This window comes from Oryx dammah, unplaced genomic scaffold (genome assembly GCF_014754425.2).
Source record: "Oryx dammah isolate SB20612 unplaced genomic scaffold, SCBI_Odam_1.1 HiC_scaffold_7, whole genome shotgun sequence".
In the NCBI taxonomy this organism is placed as follows: domain Eukaryota; kingdom Metazoa; phylum Chordata; class Mammalia; order Artiodactyla; family Bovidae; genus Oryx; species Oryx dammah.
This window is the reverse complement of record NW_024070191.1, coordinates 24,389,253-24,411,366: the sequence shown is the minus strand read 5'-3', so window position 1 is coordinate 24,411,366 and position 22,114 is coordinate 24,389,253. Positions and strand designations below refer to the sequence as shown.

The 22,114-nt window shown below is 36.5% G+C and overlaps 1 protein-coding gene and 1 pseudogene across 1 annotated transcript in view; one reads left to right on the top strand and one right to left on the bottom strand.

Annotated features, from left to right (window-relative positions):
* TNKS (tankyrase) overlaps positions 1–22,114 on the bottom strand; it is a 156,018-nt gene that overhangs the window by 44,555 nt on the left and 89,349 nt on the right. The window contains exons 6-11 of the mRNA XM_040242882.1: positions 12,895–12,989; positions 11,390–11,456; positions 10,908–11,094; positions 6,924–7,045; positions 5,380–5,471; positions 5,211–5,289 (exon numbers count right to left, since the gene is read on the bottom strand). Coding sequence (XP_040098816.1) covers positions 5,211–5,289; positions 5,380–5,471; positions 6,924–7,045; positions 10,908–11,094; positions 11,390–11,456; positions 12,895–12,989 — 642 coding nt within the window. The remainder of the gene's footprint in view (positions 1–5,210; positions 5,290–5,379; positions 5,472–6,923; positions 7,046–10,907; positions 11,095–11,389; positions 11,457–12,894; positions 12,990–22,114) is intronic.
* On the top strand, positions 262–4,606 carry LOC120865880 (annotated as a pseudogene).

Genomic DNA, 22,114 nt, shown 5'->3' with positions numbered 1-22,114 from the left:
ATTTTTTTTAAGATACAGACATTTACTCCTATAAAAGTGGACTTCTCAAATAAGTTGGTTAATAACCCCATTTTCTTTTATAACCATCATTTCCTTACTAGTCCTTTTGCTGAATACTGCCTGCTTGCCTCTCCAGACCCATAATATCATCCTTGACCCTGCTTCGTGTCCTGGGAAAATCACTTGTATAGATGACAGCAATGGCTTTTTTGTTTTTAACTTTCTGTTGTATTTGGCCAGTGGGTGGTGGGCAGGAGCGGAATGAGGAATGTGGATGAGGTCTACCCCTTATCAAAGGCTACAGATGCTGTCAGGCGGTCTTCTCTAGCTAGCCCCCCGCTTCTGCGCCCCTTCAGGCCCAGGGATGACGATAGCTCCCACTTGCTGCTGGTACTACCTTATTCCTGTTGATTTCCTAAATCTTGCCCATACCTTTGTATATAATTTATTAAATATTCCTCAGATTACCCACTTTGAGTGTGTACTTATTGCCAAAACCATAATTAATACAATTTTCTACCTCTATACCTTTGGAATATCTCCTTCAAAAGCTGTGTGTGTGTGTGTGCACGCTCAGTCCTGTCCAACTCTTTGTGATCCCATGTACTGTAGCGCACCAGGCTCCTCTGTCCACGCAATTTTCTCAGATGAGGATACAAAAGTGGGTTGCCACTGCCTTCTTCAGGGATCTTCCCGAGCAGGGATCCGACCTGCATCTCTTTTGCCTCCTGCAGTGGCAGGTGGACTCTTTACCACTAAGCCACCTGGGAAACCCCCTCTTCCCACTGCTGTTCCACAAAGATGAGCAACCCTCAAAGGTTCTTTCCTTGACTCTCAGCTCATCTCTCCACATTCTCTACCTGAAACCTTCCTCATTCCCACAGTGTGTGATCATTATGTCAAAGGCTTCCCAATATTTCTAATCCTAAACTATCATACTCCAGGGCTATGTTTCCAACTACTAGTTTTATTTAATGTCCTTCTATTCTTCCTATCATATTAACTCCAAGTACAAAATCATTGCCAACACATAGCTTTCTTACTTCCTTAATTGTACCACTATTTTCTAAGACTATTCGAGCACCCAATTCACTTTCAAATAATACAGCTTAGTATTTCACAAATAGTCTTTCGCAAATGGCTTTCGTCATTCTCTTCCTTCTTCACTACTGATGCCACTAAACTGGTTCAGGATTAGCTTCAAGTTTGGTAATTGCATTAACTTTCAAACTGATATTTCTCACAGTATCCAGAACATTATCATTATCATTTTACATCTCAATGGTGAACTAGTGGATCAAAACAAACTAGAAAGTGATTATACACATATGTCTTATATAAAATTTAGATAATGAGGGGAAATACATATTATATAAGTTTAGAAAGACAAATACGGAAAAAATTATAACACTCATACTACTAATTAAAGAAAGTATGGTTTGTTTGCAAAGTACTATACAACATATATATATATAAGCTCATTTAATTTTTACCAAAACAAAACAACAACAGTCACCCTTGTAGGGGAGGTATTAATACCCATATATCACTGATGAATCAACCGAGGTTCAGGAAAATTAAGTCCAAGGTCATAAAACTAGAAAGTGGAAGATTCTAAACGGAAAAGTATACCTGCTTATGTTATGTACACAATATGCTTAATTTAACATGCACAATGAACCTAAATTTTGTATTACCCAAGCTTTACTCTAAAGAATGTTTTGGCATATATTACCAAGTTCTATTTACGCAAGACAAATTAGTTAATGGCATTAGATCTCCCTACCAAATTCTCTGCCGTTTCTGATTTACTAGTCTTAGCTTAAGAACTGGGACCACAGTGAGGAGGTGAAGACAGCAGAAGGGTAGAAGCAGCGTTAAGAGAGCTGAATCGTAATTCAAGGGTAGGCTTGCTTGTTGGGAAAGTGCTTTTAGAGCAAATGGAAACAATGAGTTGTTCAAAAATCAAATTGAAACCATAAGTTCCCCAGAAAGAACACCAGGCAGGCAAACATTAGGGCCCATCAGTAGCTCAACTGGGTTTTTACAGTGAGCTTTTACTAATGCTAGTCACCAGATAAACCAACCCTAAGGGACAGCAGTCTGCCTTGAGATCAGGGAATGAATGAATGGGAGGTTGGAAATAGGTATCTGTGGGTTCATAACCCTGCTTAATTTCTTTTTCCATTTAAGGTGCTTAGTAGCAGGAGTTCTCGATTTTGTTGAACTACAGTGGGAGGACTAGGGAAGATATACTAGTCTAAAAGTCATTCTACAACACTGGCAGGGCGTTTAAAATTATACACATGCCTGACTGATGAATTGTGACGTTATTGATGAGAATGTACTGTGAACATGAAGGGCAGAAAAAGATTTAGAGCCATAGACCTAGAGTAATGCTGACTAGGATAGGTTATATAAAATAATGTTATTTCTCACTGAATCTTCACGAAATAAAATGACTCACGGGAGACAACAAATACTTTCCCAAAATGAAGGGCATTATTCATGGTTGTTCAAGAACATTATAAATGCCATCAGATATTTTAAAAAACAGGTCAAAGATAAACATACAATGCTCTTAACAGTAGCAGAAAGCCCATTTAGCTTATTATTTTCTGCTTGATAGAGCAACAAGACGTTATTTATGTAACAACACAGTAGCTGTACCCTCAAATTAGGTAATAAATTTGTAGAACTGCTCCTTTCATTCTAGTTCATTCTACTTCTTTAATTAAAAACATCAATGGTCCTTTTAAAGCAAGGATATACTAATTTTTGGATCATGCACTTCAGGAGTAAAAATGTGTTTTGAGAACCCTATCAATATTCATTTATGTTCATCTGTAAATTATAACCAAGCAGTGCTAAATTAATATATAATGAGTATTATAAAACTTATATAAAAGGAGAAATTACAAAGATGAAACAATAAAATATTTTAAAAATTTGAAATTATCAGTCATACAAAATGTCATCTGGCTCAATTAAAAGACTTTAAAAAATCTTATAAAAACTGTGATGTAGATTTGAGGGTGTGATTCTAGATTCATTTTCAATAACAGCTAGATTTCACATAGATATGTGGGGCAACTGGAAAAAGTACATTGTTAGCGAAGTCTTCTAAATCACAATGGTTATTTTTAATTTTTAATGTAATTTACTAATTATGCTAAGGCTTTAATTGAATTTTGCTAGTAAAATTGCATCTTTCTTGATTCTTGCAAATTTATCATAAGGTACTGCACTAAAATGTCATTAACAGGTTCAAAAACTACCTAACAAATTAAAAAAAAAAAACAATTTTAAAACAGGTTAGAAAATTCTGTTGCCCAGTTTCAAATTATATAGATGACAGCTAGTTGATAAACATACATCATTTTTTGGCAAGAAACTCAAAAAACAGCAGATATTTTCTAAAAATTGATTTTCAAAATGACCTCTTCATTTGTTAAAAGTTCCTTTTAAAAAGCAGCTACTTTCTCATTCATTTCTCTAAAATATGTAACTTTGATCTTTAAGGTTCTGATTATGTTTTTTTTTTTGAAATATGTACCTACATGCAAGTAATAATCATTTGTCACCATAGAATGAGCAAATTTTGAACTCACTTACTTTCATTAAAAAAAAAGGCAAAACAACTAAGTATGTCAATTCCTGAAAATCCTCATTTATGAAATAGCCAGATAAACCTTTTCGTAAGATTGTCATGGTTGTTTCCTCTGACTTTCAACAATGGTATTTATCAAGATGCTACCGTTTAGAATAATACCCATAAATCTACTCACGTAAAGTGCAACGTGTCACATTGCGTCGGATGTGAGCAGATGAGTGAGTGTATCCCTGTCAACCCCCCACCACACACACACACACACACACACACACACAGATTGATGGCAGTATCAATCTGTGTATGAAATAGTAGTAGATCTTAATTTCTCTGTTCTTAATAAGTTAATAAATTACTCTTTCAATAAATAAAAATTCTAGTATTTCCCCGCTCCACCCAGTGGCTCCTCTTGTATGTTCCATAGAGTGTCTATATCCTACTCTGGGGACTCCTGTTTTAAAATATACACTCTTGCTTTCTTTCCTCAGCTGCTGCTAAGGCTCTCGGTCTTCCGAGGAAGCTAAGGCCATTTTGGGGTGAGGCCCTCACTTCATCCAGCAACTAGCACCGCGCCCGGCAGCTCCCACCAAGCACCCACCCTCACCACGGCCTCCGTCTCAGAGCTCGCCTGCATCTACCCTGCCCTCACTCTGCACAACGATGAGGTGACGGTCATGGAGGATAAGATCAACGCCCTCACTAAAGCAGCCGGTGTAAATGTTGAGCCTTTCAGGCCAGGTTTGTTTGCAAAAGGTTTGGCCAATGTCAACATCCGGAGCCTCATCTGCAATGTGGGGGCTGGTGGACCTGCTCCAGTAGCTGGCGCTGGACCAGCAGGAGGTCCTGCCCCATCCATCACTGCTGCCCTAGCTGAGAAGAAAGTAGAAGCAAAGAGAAGAATCTGAAGAGTACGATGATGATATGGGCTTTGGTCTTTTTCACTAAATCTCTTTAGTAACACATTCAATAAAAAGCTGAGCTGTTAAAAAAAAAAAATTGTTGAGGATTTAAAAATTTTCACATTCAAGTACCTCTGAAAAACAACTAGCTTGCTTCCTTCAAGCAAAATTTCCTCAAGCAATTCTTGGGAGTCATGGAGTTGCAGATAATGTCACTCAGACAATGCTAATAAAAATGGTTATTACAATTTCTTTATATTTAGGTTATGTGAAAAAAATTATCATTACTGGTTTGAAGGAACAAATGTTCTTTAAAATAAGTAGCAATATTTTGCCCATCATTTACATAAATTATTTTCTGATAAGCCATCATTGATGTTGACTACCAGAATGTATCAATTCCAGTATTAAGGTAAAATAATGTAAAGTTGAAGTGCATTTCAAATGATAAGACCCTAACCACATTTATTGCTTTAGAGAAGAATGACAGTAAAGTACAACATAAAACACCGGGAATTATCTCTATTAGCAACCAGATTTAAATCAGCTTTAAAGGAGAATCAGTGAATTCAAATACATGTTAACAGTCCTTTATAAGATTAACTTCTTCAGGAGAATCAGAGAGGAAAGGAATAATCTTTAAGTGCAGCTAGCTACTCAATGCCAAGACTGGCACCTTATCTCAGGTGTGTGCCTTTTACCTTTGCTCCGTGTTTATGGAGAACTTCCATGACATCATTGTGGGCTCTCTCTGCTGCAACGTGCAGGGGAGTCATGAAACTGTGGAGGAGAAAAGGAAAAGGTCACCTCTTAACTTGTATCGCATTCTCGCTTTAACTACAGAGCAATGCCTTCTGCGACTGCACTTACTCTTTATTTTTCTCATTAACATTTGCTCCTTTTCGAAGTAACAATTCTGTCACTTGTTTGCGTTTGGGATGCAGCGAGGCCACAGCACAGTGCTGTAAAATAAAGAAAAAACAGTGAATAAAATAAACTTCTGTGTAAAAGTAGATTTCTGAATTGAAAAGCACCTGCTGACTATTTACACTGCTGTCTCAAAACATACATTTTCACATTACGGAGACGACTGAAATTCCTCCAAAATACACTGGGAGTATGAAACATAAGGCTTTAAATCAAGGTGAAATTATGCTCTTAGTTGAGCATTCAGAGACTTCATTCCTTTCCCTTTAACCAATAAGCAATTATCCAGTATATATTTACTTGAGGTATCAGAATACTGCCTCTCCCAAGCTGTAAAAATCCATAACTGAATTACTCAGTCCTTCAGTAGGCTGTCAGCCACAAAAGTCAGTATTTCTCAAGCTCTTCCCCAGAGGTACTCCTAGCACTATTGGAGAATAAGTCCATATGCCCAGGGACAGGTAAGAAGGCAACAGACTTGAAGGAGCTCAGAGGGAGAAATATTCTCAGAAATTTTGTTTTATCCTCTATTCATACAACCTTTGTGTTTAACTTCACTTCATATTTGTATTAAAATTTTAAAAGTAAAAAACTATGTATTAATCAATAAAATGAACACTCTAAAAAAGCAGGTCAGGTTTATTCCATGGCTTTGAGTGTGTCCTGGCATGACACTGTGTAGCCTGAATGTATCTAAACCCCTGCATGGGAGCCATACATACAGTTGGCCTATTTTGGTTTGGTAACTCTTACAGTGTTGTTTTCAGCAGGTATTGCCTACAGTTTGACCCTTCTGTGCCAGATATAAGTTAAGAATGTTAACTGGAGCATATTTAGAGGTTTGTGATAGAGGCATCCCTTATGCTTAAATTCTGGATTAAGGTGTAATCCAACCAGTCCTATACCTGAAACTTACTGTCATCATTGACAAAGAAAACAGAATCATCTTTCTGAAAGTACATCCACAGAAAAAAGATGAATAGTTTAAAGAAACAATTTGTTACAGTCTGGAACAAAAAATTTCCTAGTCTTACTATATTTCATTAAGGAATATAATAATTCTTTGACTACAATTGCTCAAAAGGATGAGGCAAGTACCTTTGAAAGTAATTTAATCTTCTGTAGAAAGCAAACATAATATTTATCTAGCAACTAGCAACCACAAGAAAAGGGAGATTCTATGAGAAAAATCACATTTTGTATTTCATGAGTACATTGGCTACAAAAGAAGGTTTGTTATAATATGGTTGGATAAATGCAAATGTAAAAATAATTTTCAAATTAAGGTTGAGCAAATGGCTCTTCTCTCACCCATGAAAGCAATCATCTCCTGAACCAAATTTAAAAATCAATGCAACCAATATAAAAATGCAAATTCCTGGTACTTGAGATACTAAAGTTACCTTAAGGTTTCTGAAATTAAAATCATATTTTGAGTTTACACTACTGTTACAGACCCAAGGAAAGGATTAACAATAAGATCTTACCAGTGCAGTTTCATGAGACTGTGGCTGTTTGAAATTAATGATTTCCAGAGCAAGTGTTTTTTTAACTTTGGCTAGGTCTGCTTCTCTGGCTGCTTGTAGTAAAGAGTGACCTTTAAATTCATCTGTTAATGAAATGATGGTGACACATAAATATTTAAAATCTATAAAAATCATTATCATGATTATAAAGTAGGAAAATTATTAATTTTATGTATTCCTCTAATTTAGCAACAGCCACAACATGACAAAACAATTATAAAAGTGCAAAGGAGGAGGGTGTAGGTTAATGAAAATTTCTGAAATAGGACTGCTTTCTACTCAGCATTCACATACAGATACACATATAAAGATACTCACTCCAGCAAAGTTTTAAATCAAGTGACTTAAATGTACACCAAATAGAAACCATTTAAGTAATTTGTGAACACTTATACACTGGAATATGCTTCTCTGGTGGCTCGGAGGTTAAAGCGTCTGCCTGCAATGTGGGAGACCTGGGTTTGATCCCTGGGTCGGGAAGATCCCCTGGAGAAGGAAATGGCAACTCACTCTAGTATTCTTGCCTGGAAAATCTCATGGATGGAGGAGCCTGGTGGGCTACAGTCCACGGGGTCGCAAAGAGTCGGACACAACTGAGCGACTTCACTTTCACACACTGGAATACTTTCTAGCTCATAAACAAAAGGATAGCTCTCTATATATTGGACATGAGAGTATATTTTTTAAATGAAAATTCAGGTAGCAAATGAGAAAGGGAAGGTTGACCCATTTTTTTTGGTATGATTACTACTACCTTACTGTCAGCACAACTAATGATATAAAAAATACATTTAGAGAAATATTCACCAAAATATTAACAATGATTGTATCTTAACACAGAGGAGAGGAGAACTGATTTATGGGGGAAGTGCCAGAGTCTGAAAAATTTTCAAAGAACAATTAATGTTATGTATTTATTATTTATATAAGCAAGTAAGACTTTTTAAAAGGGAGTTCTAAATTAACTACATGAATAAGAATCCACTATTCTCATTTATTAAAAGCAAATAGTCTTTTTATTTTAAAAGACTGGAGTGTATTTTGATAAGACTACTTGTTAACAAAAAGCTGAAAATTGTTCTGAAAAGATGTAAATGATATGTGACATAATATGTTACATAATTCCAGGCCTGCTCATGTTCAAGCCTTTGCACCTGCCTGGCATTGAACTCTTTCTCTTTGCCTTTCTCTCTTTCCTTTGAGGGCCACCTGTCACTTTCTTTTCTCCCTTGTAAGACAGAGAGAGACAGAGACACACACATGCACACACACGTATTAACTACTACTTATTGCTCAGGGTCTCAGTTCAGACCCTCTGGATAAGCCTTTCTGATGTTCCCTGTTAGGATTCGTTCTTCTAAAAGCCTCTGCACTTGCCTTTAGCCTTCTATCACAGGGCTTATTGCACTGTCTTATCTGCTACAGTGGTCCCATCACTGACCACAGTGCTTGGCATACAGCAGGTAGCCAATAAATAATTGTTGCACGAATGCTGATATGTATAAAATAAGTCATGGCAGGTTTGGGGGAAAACATTTTTGTATAACTGTGTGTTTAGTGGTACTCTGTCATCGCCAAATTCCTCAAAGTATAGGACTTTGAAACTTCAGAAATCCTAATTACCTTGAAAACTTAACAGTTATAGAACGCTTTAGGAGTTTCTCTTTATAAATGCCTTTTGAAACAAGAATGAAAGCTACTTTTAGGATTTTCAACTCCAGTATGTGCAGAACCCACAGTATTGTATTCATCTGGCTTCATGAAAACAACAAATAAAAAAGTCAACAAGAAAGAGTAGAAGAAATGTATAGAGAAAATGCTGTAATGATGGGTATGATCAAAATATTGTTTTGTTTCCTGTATAATTTTCTTAAAATGAAGTCTGTCATTGTGATTGCCTGGCATAAAGTACATATGAAATGAAGTCTGTTACTGTGATTGCGTAGCATAAAGCAGTGAGCATGAGGATGAGAACTGGTTAGAAAAGTTCCAACTTTGTTAAATGCTTTCCTTCATTAGTAGAATCTTATTTAAGGAGATACTGAGAAGCTTGCAAAATACTCTAATCAGGGAACTTTTTCCTTTACAAAACTATAGAAATCTCGGTTAAATTTTAATGTTTACACTGGAATCAGAGAGACCAATGAAATACAATGGAAAAACCCATGACAATACTTGTATTTACAAAATGACTGGAAGGAAAAACAGTCAATTGGTGACAGGGGATAAAGCCGAGTCTGGGGTATAAAACTAAAAGAAAGAAATTAGAAAAATATATTAAAAAATAAATACACTTTGAGTTAAGTTAAATTCAATTCAATAAACCTGCTGGGCACACAGCATGCACAGTGTACTGTGCTAGGTTGGGGGCAGGTAGATACAAGCCCAAGCATGAACACCATCCACACATTTTTATTAGGTAATAAGGCACTGTGCAGGTGCTAAGAAGATAGAATAATAAAACCAAAGATCTTTCTAAGAATTTAAAACTAAAGTGAGGAGACAGAACATCACATAGAAAAATAAGCTATATAATGGAAGATAACATTATGACAAGAGTCATATGAGTGGGAGAGAGAACGAAATGCACTTCCACAAGGATTCATTGCCAAGACATCTGCCCAGTGACCACCTGGTTTGTGCGGGCCTGTAATCTAGTGGATGTCATCTGTTTCGGCACCAAAATAAGTTTGAATTTCCATTTAAACGAGATCAAAATCGCAAGGAATTCTTCCTGTTTTAACATAAACAAATTTACAGTCTGTTTAAACTTCATTGATGTTTTCATTTTGACTATGCCTTTTTCTTAAATGATCGTTTAAAGGTTTTCTCAGGTGTTTAAATCCAGTTATCTGATTCTTAGCATCCTAGATGTAAGACAGTATCAACTGTGGGACAAATTTAAAATTAGGTATGTGACACCTACTTTAATTTAAACCTGAAATGCCTACAGGTGGAATTAAATATATCTTAGTATTTGATATGACAACTAAATTTAATGCAGTATTCTGAATGGGATCCTGGAGCAGAAAAAGGACTTCCCTGTGAAGGACAGGGAAGCCTGCTGTGCTGTAGTCCATGGGGTCGCAAAGAGTCAGATACGACTGTGTGACTGAACCGCAACAGCAATTCTGAATGGGATCCTGGAGCAGAAAAAGAACTTTAGGTAAAAACTAAGGAAATCTGAATAGAGTTACAGCCTTTAGTTAATAATGTATTGGTATTGGTTCATTATTATGACAAATGTACCATATTAATATGTTTATGGGGGGAAACTGGGTATGAGACATATGAGAACTTTCTGTATTAATTGTTAAGTTTTCTAAATCTAAAACTATTCTAAAACAAAAATTTATAAAAAACACGCATATGTAAATATAAGTAAGATGTATCCATATCTGAGAAAATTACTTCAACCAAGTCGTAAAAATTATCTTATTTAAATTTGGACTAGTGATTGTGCTTGGGCTGTAACACAAATAACAACATGACTGTGCAACTTGCAGGGTTTGGGAAGCAGTGAGCATTCCATGATGTTATATAGCATCTATTATTACGAACAGTATAAGAATATAAGCCCTGTGAGCTTAGAGATTTTTTTTTTCTGGTTTGTGCACATCTACATTTCCAGTTTCTGGCATACAGTAAATATTCAATAAATGGTTACTGATGAACTCATTCTCTTTAGTCTTTAAAAAAAAAAAAAAAAGAGCCTGAGCACCTAAATTAGAATTAAGCTTGAATAAACACAAAATAAATATAGTGTACATATATGATTCCTACAGAATTCATAAAGAAAAGAATCAGAAAAGACAATAACTAGTCAGTCTACATATAAGAAGACAAGGCCATTATCTAAGTTGGACAAAACATCAGCCCTAATAACAAAAAGAAGATATTCTAATTTACAAAAAGCAGTGTTGATTTTAGGATATAAATACATACAAGTTAATCTTTCCCGGAGCTCAGGAGTTGGAGCCATGTCTACCGCACTTTTGCCATGGCAGTTGACTAAAGTGGGATCAGCACCATGGCTAAGTAACAAAGAGCAGACCTCTACACGATTCTTGGAAGCAGCCTCATGAAGTGGGGTAAACTGCCACAGATCCATAGCATTAACACAAGCTCCATGCTGAATTGAGAAAAGAAAAGTTAATGGTCAGGAATCATTTCACTGAATCAAATAAAACATTCATTTCACTGTAAACTGCAGTTATCACTTTGAAATGTCAACAACTGTTTTAATTTCAGCATTTAAAATACAGTTTAAAATAAGCTGAATACTTTAAACATTTCAAGGCAATAGTGAATATTAAAAAAAAAAAAAAAACAATTTTGTTCTCTTAAAAAGCTTGGTAAAAAAATCCCCATGTAAACTCATGACAAATTAAAGGCAAACAATATTCAATATCTTTAATTCTTCTTACCTTTAGTAGCAGTTCTGTGACTTCATAATGTCCATATGAACACGCATTATGAAGAGGCACAAGTCCACTAAATGGAAAAAAGCAAACTAAGACACCGTAATGTCCAACAACTTAGTCATTCATCGAAGAAATGCTAAGAAACAAAAATCTAACAAATTCCAATACAATTATATTCAAAATATTTTAGAGTAATAAGAGAATACAAAGCATAACTAATGTCCAACCTTTCGTTACTTATGTTATTTTATGTCAATCATTAAAGCACTGAGTAGAAAAGCTTTTAAGTAAAGGTAGAAGTGCATGTACTAACTACAAACTACACGCTTTATATGTTAAGTATTTACAGAAAATAAATGTTAACTGATAGTGAACTGAAATATTCCTACCATATTATTTTACTTTCATGGTGATTTCCAACATAAGAATTCAATATCCAAATTATTATAGCTTGCATATCCAAATGTCACTCTGCATAAATCAAGGACCCTCTTGTTGGGGGTGTACTTCTCTTGAGGACTCACCTACGGTTCACCCATTTGCTTTCAGACGTGCTCAAGAATTACACAGGTGTACAAGAGCATCACGCATGTGTGCCCCTGTACTGTGGGAATACCACGTACATATGGTACAGAGAATGGGGCAGGCAAGAGAGAAACAGAGCACCGAAAAGAGCAGATTTGAAATGACAGACTCCCCTTCTGAGAACTGTCTCAAGGACTGAGCTCTTTCTTCTTGTCTCTGCTTCCTGATGTGGAGAGGGGCAAAGTGAAAGCCAGCCTTCTCCGGGGCTCCTTTCCTTCACACTACCCATCCCGACTGTAATAGGAATCCACATCACATGGGCAGTCAGATAATTATCTTTTAGATGGTAAAGTGGCATAAGGAGAAGTGTTAGCCTCCAATTCCCACGTCCCTGAAGATTAGCTAGGAAACTGGTACAAAGTTTTCCAGAAGTCACCTGTTTATAAAATAAATGACATACTGCTTTTTTTGGTTCCCAGACACCTCTCTGTCACATCAATCTTCATAAGGATCTTTAAGGTTTTCTCAGTTTAGATGGTCAAGATGTCATCAGGAAAAAAATTAAAATACTGTATACTGATTTTAGCTTATTAATAAAAGATGATCCTTTCATATCTGATAAATAGAATAGTCATATTACTGGGTTATCAGAATTTTTGATTCATCTATTTTTCTGAAGTACAACTTAAGAGTTGAAAAATAGTAATTGCAATTGAGAGAAACAAATTTTGACTGCAAATAACAGAATACAGTAAAATTAAACTAATTTACGAAACTGTTATGAGACGAATCTTTAATTAGTAGGAATATGAAAATAAGTCAAATCACTGTGAACATTCTCAAAATGCTGTACAAGCCATAAAACAATGGGATGTAAGACTTTGCCTAGTGCTCAAAAACTTTGGTGTATCTGATGTTGAACACCAAGTGTAATAAATGACCCGTGAGGGACACCATTCAAGAAAATAAGCAGATACGCGTACCCTTTGTCTTTTGCATGCACATCAGCACCATGCTGGAGAAGAAGCTGAACGATCCGAACTCGGTTGTAGCCTGCTGCTAGATGTAAAGGAGTTGACTAGAAAAGAAAAAGAAGCAAAGGTAAAATAATCAGGTAAAATAAAGGTAAATAATTCTTATTCTGGCATTTAATTTGCATTTCTTTAAAGGCAGTGAGTGTTAACATACACAGAAAATACTGAGGTGAAGTGCCCAAATTCATCTTTCTTAATTGGATAAGAGACAATTCACTCATCTCAGAAGTAAATTCTAATTTCAGTTGCTGTTTATACTCACTAAGTCATGTCTGCTTTTTTTTTGCAACCCCGACTTGTAGCCCGCCACCAGGTTCCTCTGTCCATGGGATTTCCCAGGCAAGAATACTGGAGTGTGTTGCCATTTTCTTCTCCAGGGGATCTTCCAGACTCAAGGACTGAATCCGCATCTCCTGCACTGGCAGGACTCTTTACCACTGAGCCACCAGGGAAGCCCCGTAACTGCATGTCATTCACCTACTTCTCCTAGTGGTTTTTTCCAAGGCCTCCAGTTATCGTGCCCTACTCTATCTACTCTACATTATTTCTTAGTTTCTTTACATCAAGGACCATTCCAACTGTTCTGGGAAGGCATGTCAGAGTTCATATTCCTCATAACTGGAAATATTCTTCTTTACCCTACTTATGCCCTGTCCACCATTCAAATTCTAACTTTTAAATCCCAATTCTATTATAAAGAGCTAGCTTTCAGAATTCCTCCTTAATAGGAAAATCTGAAAAACATCTCTAAAGAATATCTGAAGAAATTCTAGTGGAAAAAAAAAAAAGATAATGGACTGTATTCTTCCCACCAGACTGCTGCTAGCAATAGGTCAAAACTAATTTCCTACCTTATATACAATGAAATATGCCAAGATGGTATTTAATTTATATGCAGTATAAATACAAGAGGAAAATAAAGTTTCTCTTCAACAAATTTGTCACATTTTAATTTGACCTGTTATCAAAAGGTTCTTTGCTCACATATAATATGAAAATGAAAAATAATCAAACTTCTTACCTTTAAAAAAAATCAGAAATAACATTATTTTAACTAAAAGTTTCTCCACAATCATAGCAATTTCCCTACCTCTACTCATTCATTTCAAGTTTAAATACTGCAATGGTTTCTCATACGCCTTGGGATTTTAAAAGATTTTCATTTTATTTTCTTCACATATTTTGTCAAGATACAAAAGAATTACTAAATACTGTATTACCTATTACTGCTTTCAAGGCACTCCATACATTTTATTTATTCTGACAGTCTCTAACTTTAGGAATTATTCTTGAGCAAAACATAGCTAATAACGAGGTCGGGTAGACAGAAGAAGGTCCTGAATAGGAAGTCAGGAAAGCTGATCACAGTCCTGGATCTTATGGAACCGTAAATGTTATGTTAACTACCAGCTCAGCTTTCTCACCTGCAAAATGGAGATAAAACCACTCCTCTTGGCTATTTCAAAACAGTGTGAAAAGTTTTCTCCCAAATTTAAACACCTTTAAAATGTAAAATGCCATATGAAAATAGATGATTAAAATTTCTGAATCATCAAACAACAAGCCCGTCCAAGTTTCTGCCTTCAGACACATGTCAAATGTTATTGCAAATACCTCCAAGGACTATCAAGTTATTTTCAGGAATTATTTTCCCCTTCCTTTAACATTTTAAAGATGTTGTTTCACCATCTTCTGGCTTGCACTCTTTGAGACTAGAAGTCCGCCTACATTCTATTCCTGTGTACATGTGGTTTTTCCTCTGGATACATTAATAATTTCTCTTTATCATTAAAAGACATTAAGCCATTTGATTTGTGATGTACCCCGGTACAGCTTTTCTTCTTCTTTTTTTGGTATATGTGAATGCCTGGGGCTGGCTGAGTTTCTTGGATCTATTATGTATAGTACTCACCAAATCTGAAAAACTTTCAGCTATTATTTCTTCAAATATTTTTCTGCCTTCTCTCTGACCATTCTCTCCTTAAACAGATGTAAGCTTGCTTTTAAGAAGGAAAGAAGGGAGGGAGGGATAGAGGGGAGATGGGAAGGGAAACCAAAGGGAAAGAATGTGAAGTTCGGGTTTATTGAGTTTGAAGTGCCTATATGATACCCTGGTGGTAATGGGGCTGATAATGGAGTTTTGGAAAGATCACTCTAGTTACTCAATGGAGAATAGACTGGACAGGGAGGGCAAATCTGACGGCAGCAAGACCTGAATACAAGCCTGCAGGACTAATCTAGGAGAGAGAGAATGACAGTGTCAGTTAGTAAAATGATAGCAGCATCTAGGCAGAGACAGATGAGCTACAGGAGCAGACGAATTCATAGGCAGTGAGTGCTGAACACGCTGGATGAAACTTTCCCAGCAGTCATTCTACTGTGGATGCTAATTATGCAAACTAAATAGTATCACTGGAAGGCCCATAAAAGTCTGTGAAATGCATGCAGTAAATCTGAGGAAATGGTATAAAGCAAAAAGAAAAAGTACAAATTGAGAACAAAGGATGATTTGAACAAGCTTCTACCACTGAGCCCAGGGGTTTTTCCTCTAGAAAAAAATTTACAACTAAACATTATATACTAAATGCTATCTTCTGAGGCAAAGCAATTAAAATCACATGGTGCAGGACTAAATTTAGTGAATGGTTACCACACAGTGTCAACTTCATACCTCAACTACCAAGTGGCAAAACAAATGGTAAGAGTAATTTTCTAAATGCTAGGAAAATTAACAGAGTATAATTTTGGTTTTGGGAGGAAAAAAAAAGCAGACCCATTTACTCACACACGGTGCTTGATAATTTTGTGGTGGCTGTAAAGCAGCAAACCCAAGAATCGAACATGTAAGGCATCGCTGTGGACAGGACAGCACAGCACAGCAATCTGCCAGTTTGCATACCTCAGATTTACTTTTAAAACGGACTTTTGTTGTGAGTGCTTTAAAAGTCGAACATGTAGAGTGATAAGATATGAAACAACTGCAAACATACAGCTCTATCAAAAAACCTATCTTAATACTATTCTGCTGTAAGAGATTTGTTATTACTACAATTTTTATATTGTAAAATGTTTATACAAAAAAGAATCCTTACTTAAATCCCATAATTCAAAGTTTTCTTCTTGGAATCAGGCCGTAACAGAAAAAAGAAACATATATATATATATATATATATTTTTTTATCTTTGCTTCTTATGATACAGATTTGAAGCACACAATAATGCATTAACTTATCCTAAACTTTATACATGCATAGCTAAAACAGCAACAACCGACAATTCTGTTATAAAATTGTGGATGATAATTATGGCTGACTTGCATTGTTGTATGGCAGAAAACAACACGACACTGTAAAAATGTAAAAAATTTTAAGTTAAAAGTATATAAAAAATTGTGGACACAACTTTTATAACAGAAGTGCAAATGATGAGCAGAGACTTTTAAGTTTTGGGTTTGCATTTCTCTTTCGCAAAATTTACAAGCTATGTGGCTTTGGACTAGTTTCTTAATGTCTGAGCCTTGGCTTCTAATATCTATAAAATAAGAATTATAATTCCTACCATGTAAGACTACCTTATGGATTAAAGGTAACTATATAAATAAGCACCTAATACAGTATCACACAGAAAAAGCTCAACAAATGGTGGTTATTACTTATTATCACCTTACTGAGTATCTTGCACACTTAGAAGTTATTTCCTAACGGTCATTTCTCAGCCGTCATCTTACTTCACCTATTTGCATCAGCTGACACAGGTGATCACTTCTTCCTTCTTGAAATGCTTTTCTCCTTGGCATCTAGGGCACCTAGGTACCCACACTTCTTTTCTGGTTGCAGAATTTCCTATGGCTGTTAATGGCAACAAAAAGTACTCAAAAGATTGCTAAAGACTGGTTCTAAAACTGTGTGCCACTATCTTTTACTTTAACACTTGTCACAAAAAAACACAGTTAAACATTGATATTTATGTATCTAATCCATTGTGAGCTTGTTGAGAATGAGGAGTGTATTTTAATTTTATGTTCGAAGGCTTAACACAGTGCTTCATGCTAGTAATGAAATGAAAGTTATAGTTTGCTTTTGATTTACATTAGTGAAAGAGAAGAGGGGATACATATAATCCAGCTTGGTGAATATAACTTTGAATTTGTGTAAAAGATTTATACCACATTTCAGCACAGGCCTGTGTGATGTATGAAGCATTCCCTAAGAAAGAACAAAACCACAACTGCGAAGCCATGATGGAAGTCAACAGAGAGGTGCCTAACTTCATGATGTGTAGTGTATTTCAGTTTTCATTAAGATTTTCCTTTTGACCTAGATGAAATCCTCTGGGATTTTTCAGGCTAGGGTAATCAATTCATCTTGGTTTGCTCAGGCCATTCCTAGTCTCAGGAAACCCACTCACCCCAGGCAAACTGGGATGGTTGATAATACAACTTTAGGCACACTTCAAGCTGAATGACTCTTGGATTCTGGACCTGTCTCAAGTCAGAAAACAGCATGTGTGTCTGAGTGTGTGCGTCAAGGGCACACATGCATTTGCGATGAGGTAAGACTTACTGCTGCTGCTAAGTCACTTCAGTCGTGTCTGACTCTGTGTGACCCCATGGATGGCAGCCCACTAGGCTCCTCCATCCCTGGGATTCTCCAGGCAAGAATACTGGAGTAGGTTGCCATTCTTTACCCAACAAACTCCTTTCCTAAAGATAGGCACTACTTATAGTTGTATCATCTGAGATATTTTTCTATGTTATATGAAGGTATGTTTGTTTTTCTCTGAGTTCTTTGTGCTGTTGCGTTTGTCACACAAGGCTCCCCTGGTGGCGCAGATGGTAAAGAATCTGCCTGCAATGCAGGAGACCTGGGTTTGATCCCTGAATTGGGAATATCCTCTGGGGAAGGGTATGGCAACCCACTCCAGTACTCTTGCCTGGAAAATCCCATGGACAGAGGAGCCTGGCAGGCTAAGTCCACAGGGTCACAAAGTTGTACACAACTGAGGGACTAACACTTTCACTTATCACACATAGATCACATAGTATTCTTCTGAATTGGCTTTTTTTTTTTCTCTTAAAAATACCAGCACATATAGGTCCATCTTATTCTTCGTATAGTATTTCCACTGTGTAAAGTGAAAGTGAAATCGCTCAGTCGTGTCTGACTCTTTGCGACCCCATGGACTGTAGCCTACCAGGCTCCTCTGTCCATGGGATTTTCCAGGCAATAGTACTGGAGTGGATTGCCATTTCCTTCTCCAGGGGATCTTCCCGACCCAGGGATCGAACCGGGGTCTCCTGCATTGTAGACAGGCACTTTACCGTCTGAGCCACCAGGGAAGTCCTGTGCTGTAATTATTTAATAACCATCACCTTATCAGTTCAGTTCAGTTCAGCCACTCAGTGGTGTCCGACTCTTTGCGACCCCATGAATTGCAGCACGTCAGGCCTCCCTGTCCACCACCATCTCCTGGAGTTCACTCAAACTCACATCTGTCGAGTCAGTGGTGTCATCCAGCCATCTTATCCTCTATCATCCCCTTCTCCTCCTGCCCCCAATCTCTCCCAGCATCAGAGTTTTTTCCAATGAGTCAACTCTTCGCATGAGGTAGCCAAAGTACTGGAGTTTCAGCTTTAGCATCATTCCTTCCAAAGAACACCCAGGGCTGATCTCCTTTAGAATGGACTGGTTGGATCTTATAAACAGAAGGAAATAGCAACTCACTCCAGTACTCTTGCCTGGAGAATCCCATGGACAGAGGAGCCTGGCAGGTTACAGTCCATGGGGTCACAAAGAGTAGGACATGACTGAGTGACTAACACCTTATAAATGGACATTTATAAATGCTCCATCTCTGCTCTGCTTATCTTAACAAAACACATCTCATTCAAACTTACCATTGGTTAAGACAGATCAGTGTGCCCCTTCTACAAATAAAATACTGTATCAGCCATTAATATAAAACTCTCAGGAAGATATAATAACTGCATAATCAGAGCTTATTAAATTTCCTTTAGGCATAAGAGTGTGAGGTATAGCTAAGAAGTTCTTTGAGACAGTGAAACTTAAATCAGTATCAAACCAAATTAAAAGCCAGAGAATCAATATGGGCATGAGTCCATGGAAATAACTATATCTCATCACTGACACCTGTCTTTAGAATGGATATTTTAAGTAGTACCATAACAAGTTTCCTTGTAGCTTCTCAACTCTTGAGCTATTACAAAAATAATTTAAAAGAGAAAAACTATCAGCAGAATGAAAACTGATGAACCAAAGTAGAAATAAGACTTTAAAAAGATACCTTAATTCACTTCTTTCCCAAGTATCTCCTTTAACTTGTCTCTTTTCTACAAACCACACATTATTAGATCTTCTAAGAACAGTGTTTTCTTTCCCATTATGAGTCTTTTTCTCTGGTGCTGGGACACTTGGTCAGCAGTTCTCTGAAGCATAGTGCCCAGAGCTACTACACCTAATAATAGCTACAGTCCCATCACAGTGGACTACATCAAGACTGTTACTTTTCATTAGTAAGACATACTATTCCTACAACCTAGGAGCATTTAACATATTAATGTTTATAAGACTCAATCTCTGAAATAAGAGAGTAATAATAGTACTGGCTTCTTTACTGTGTTATTTCCTGGTGAAAATGAAATAGAAGATACAAAAACACTTTGAAAATACAAAGTATTTTGTTAAAATAATAGCTAAAACCTACTGGGTACTTTCTATGTACTAAAGTGCATTATATATATTAACTTACTTACTTTACATAACCACTACCTGAGCTAGAGACTATTATTATCTCCACACAACAGATAAGGAAACAACATGGGGATTAATACGGCAAGTTAATAGCAGAGTCAGATCAAATGCAGGGAAGCCTGACTTCAGAACTCTCACTCTGCCTTCCTTCCTTTCCTTTGGCTGGGTTCTGACACTCAGATTCTGGAGAGGATGTTCAGAAATGGATGAGTATGGCTGAGAGAGAGGGGAAATTGCTGTTCGTGGGCAGGGATCACTTTGGTAGTTCTGACTCAACTCAGCATTCAAATCAAACCCTATCAAAATTGAGAGTGTGCCACACTATTGGATGAGTGCCCCAGAAATGTAGGACTTCTTTTTTTCCTTTTTTTAAAAAAAAAAAAAAATTGAAGTGCTGTTGTGTTATTTTCAGGCATATGGCAAAGTGATTCATATATATATACTTTTCCATTATAGGTTATTATAAGATATTGAATACAGTTCCCTGTGATATACAGTAGGTTCTTGCTGTTCATCTACTTTATATATAGCAGTGTGTATCTATTAATCCCCAATTCCTAATTTATATCTCCCCTTCCTTTTCCCCTTTGGTAACCAAGAGTTTGTTTTCTGTATCTGTTAGACTATTTCTGTTTTGTAAATAAGTTCATTTTAGATATTATGATATTTGTCTCTGTCTTCCTTTACTTAGTATGATAATCCCTAGGTCCATGTGTGTTGCTGCAAATGGCAGGATTTCATTCTTTTTTATGGCTGAATAATATTCCATTGTATATGTACATCATGTCTTCTTTATCCATTCATCTGCTGATAGACACTTAGGTTGCTTTCATGTTCTGGCTATAACAGTGCTGCTGTGAACACTGGGGTGTATATATCTTTTTGACTTAAGAGTTTTCATCTTTTTCTGGATATATGCCCAGGAGAAAGATTACTGGATCACTTGGTAACTTTATTTTTTTTTTTAAGAAACCTCCATACTGTTCTCCATAGTGGCTGCACCTATTTACACTGCCACCAACAGTGTAGGAGGGTTCCCTAGAAATGTAGGACTTCTTAACAAAAGAAGTGATTTAGAATAAGAATCAGAGGACATGGAATAACAGAATACTGAAATTAAAGAAGATAATTTATCTGCTTCTTTCCTAGTGCTGGATTTTTCTATGTCTCTAATGGATTTTTTTTTTTTAATTACCTTCCTGGTCACCTTCTGACTGGTCAATATCTCTCTTTAAAGTGTGAAATTCTAAGTTTGGTGCTAAATCCAGAGATGATCTGTTGAGCCAGATCAAGTAGAGTGAGATGACAACCTATCAGAGTTATTAGAGGGAAGCTTCCAACACTGTACTGGGAGGCTGGACTAGTTGCCATTTAAGTCCTCTTCCAAATAAAGTTCAACGAGGTAGAATAATGATTGATATTTTACAGCCTCAAAGAGAATGCCTTTCCAAAGTAACATATGTAGTTATCTTTAGGAAGGAATCTAAGGCACTTGAAAATTTGTAGAATTTATGAAATAACTAATAACATAAAACTTCAATTGCCTTATAGTTTATTTTTTAAAGTAAGACTATAAAGGACTATCTTTAAGTGTTAGGTATGGGGAAGAGAAGGACAGGGGAAAGGAAATGAACAGACAAGAGCGAGCAGGTAATCCATGGGGTAATCTTTGTGAGGGTAAAGCTCTGAATGCCAACTTAATTAAACTTTAACTTAACGTTATCACTGTGGAAACTCCAAAGGGATTCTTCAACAGCCAGAAATTTGTGTTTCTCTTTACCAGCCTCAGAATCAGCAGAACTGAAATGTATGCATGAAAATGAGTTCCTAGCATCCTCTCATAGGGTTTGTATGGGAAAGAAAAAAGAATGCTTAGCAGTTTCAGGGGGTGCAATGTTAATTTTGCATTGTTTAATGAGAAACAGCTGGCAGACTTTACGGAAATCAGGTTGCGTGGTCTGACAGTAGCCTCATGTTTTATACTTTTCAAAAGAAAAGTTTTTCGACTATTCGAATCTCACCTGAATTCCTTTTTATAATTAATATTTACAATCTCAGGTTTTCAAATCTAAACATCAAAGATTCTAACTAAAGTTCAACAGACAGATGCCTTATTCTGGAAGTACAAGGAAATGGGTCCACCGAATTTCATTTAAAGATTATTTATGGGGAAATCATTTCACCTTAGACTCTTGGGGAGTCATTTTAACTATATAAACTGTGAGAATGAGAAATTCTTTTAGCTGATTTTAGTGTCTCCAGAGCTCCAGGACTTGGGAGACATAGTGTCACCTCTAAGTTCCTTCAGTGATCAAGTCCTGTCATTTCTGAGTTTGCACATATGAATTAAACAGCCAGCGGCAGCCAGGTGCAAAGATTTCCAGCTCTATTCCCTGCCC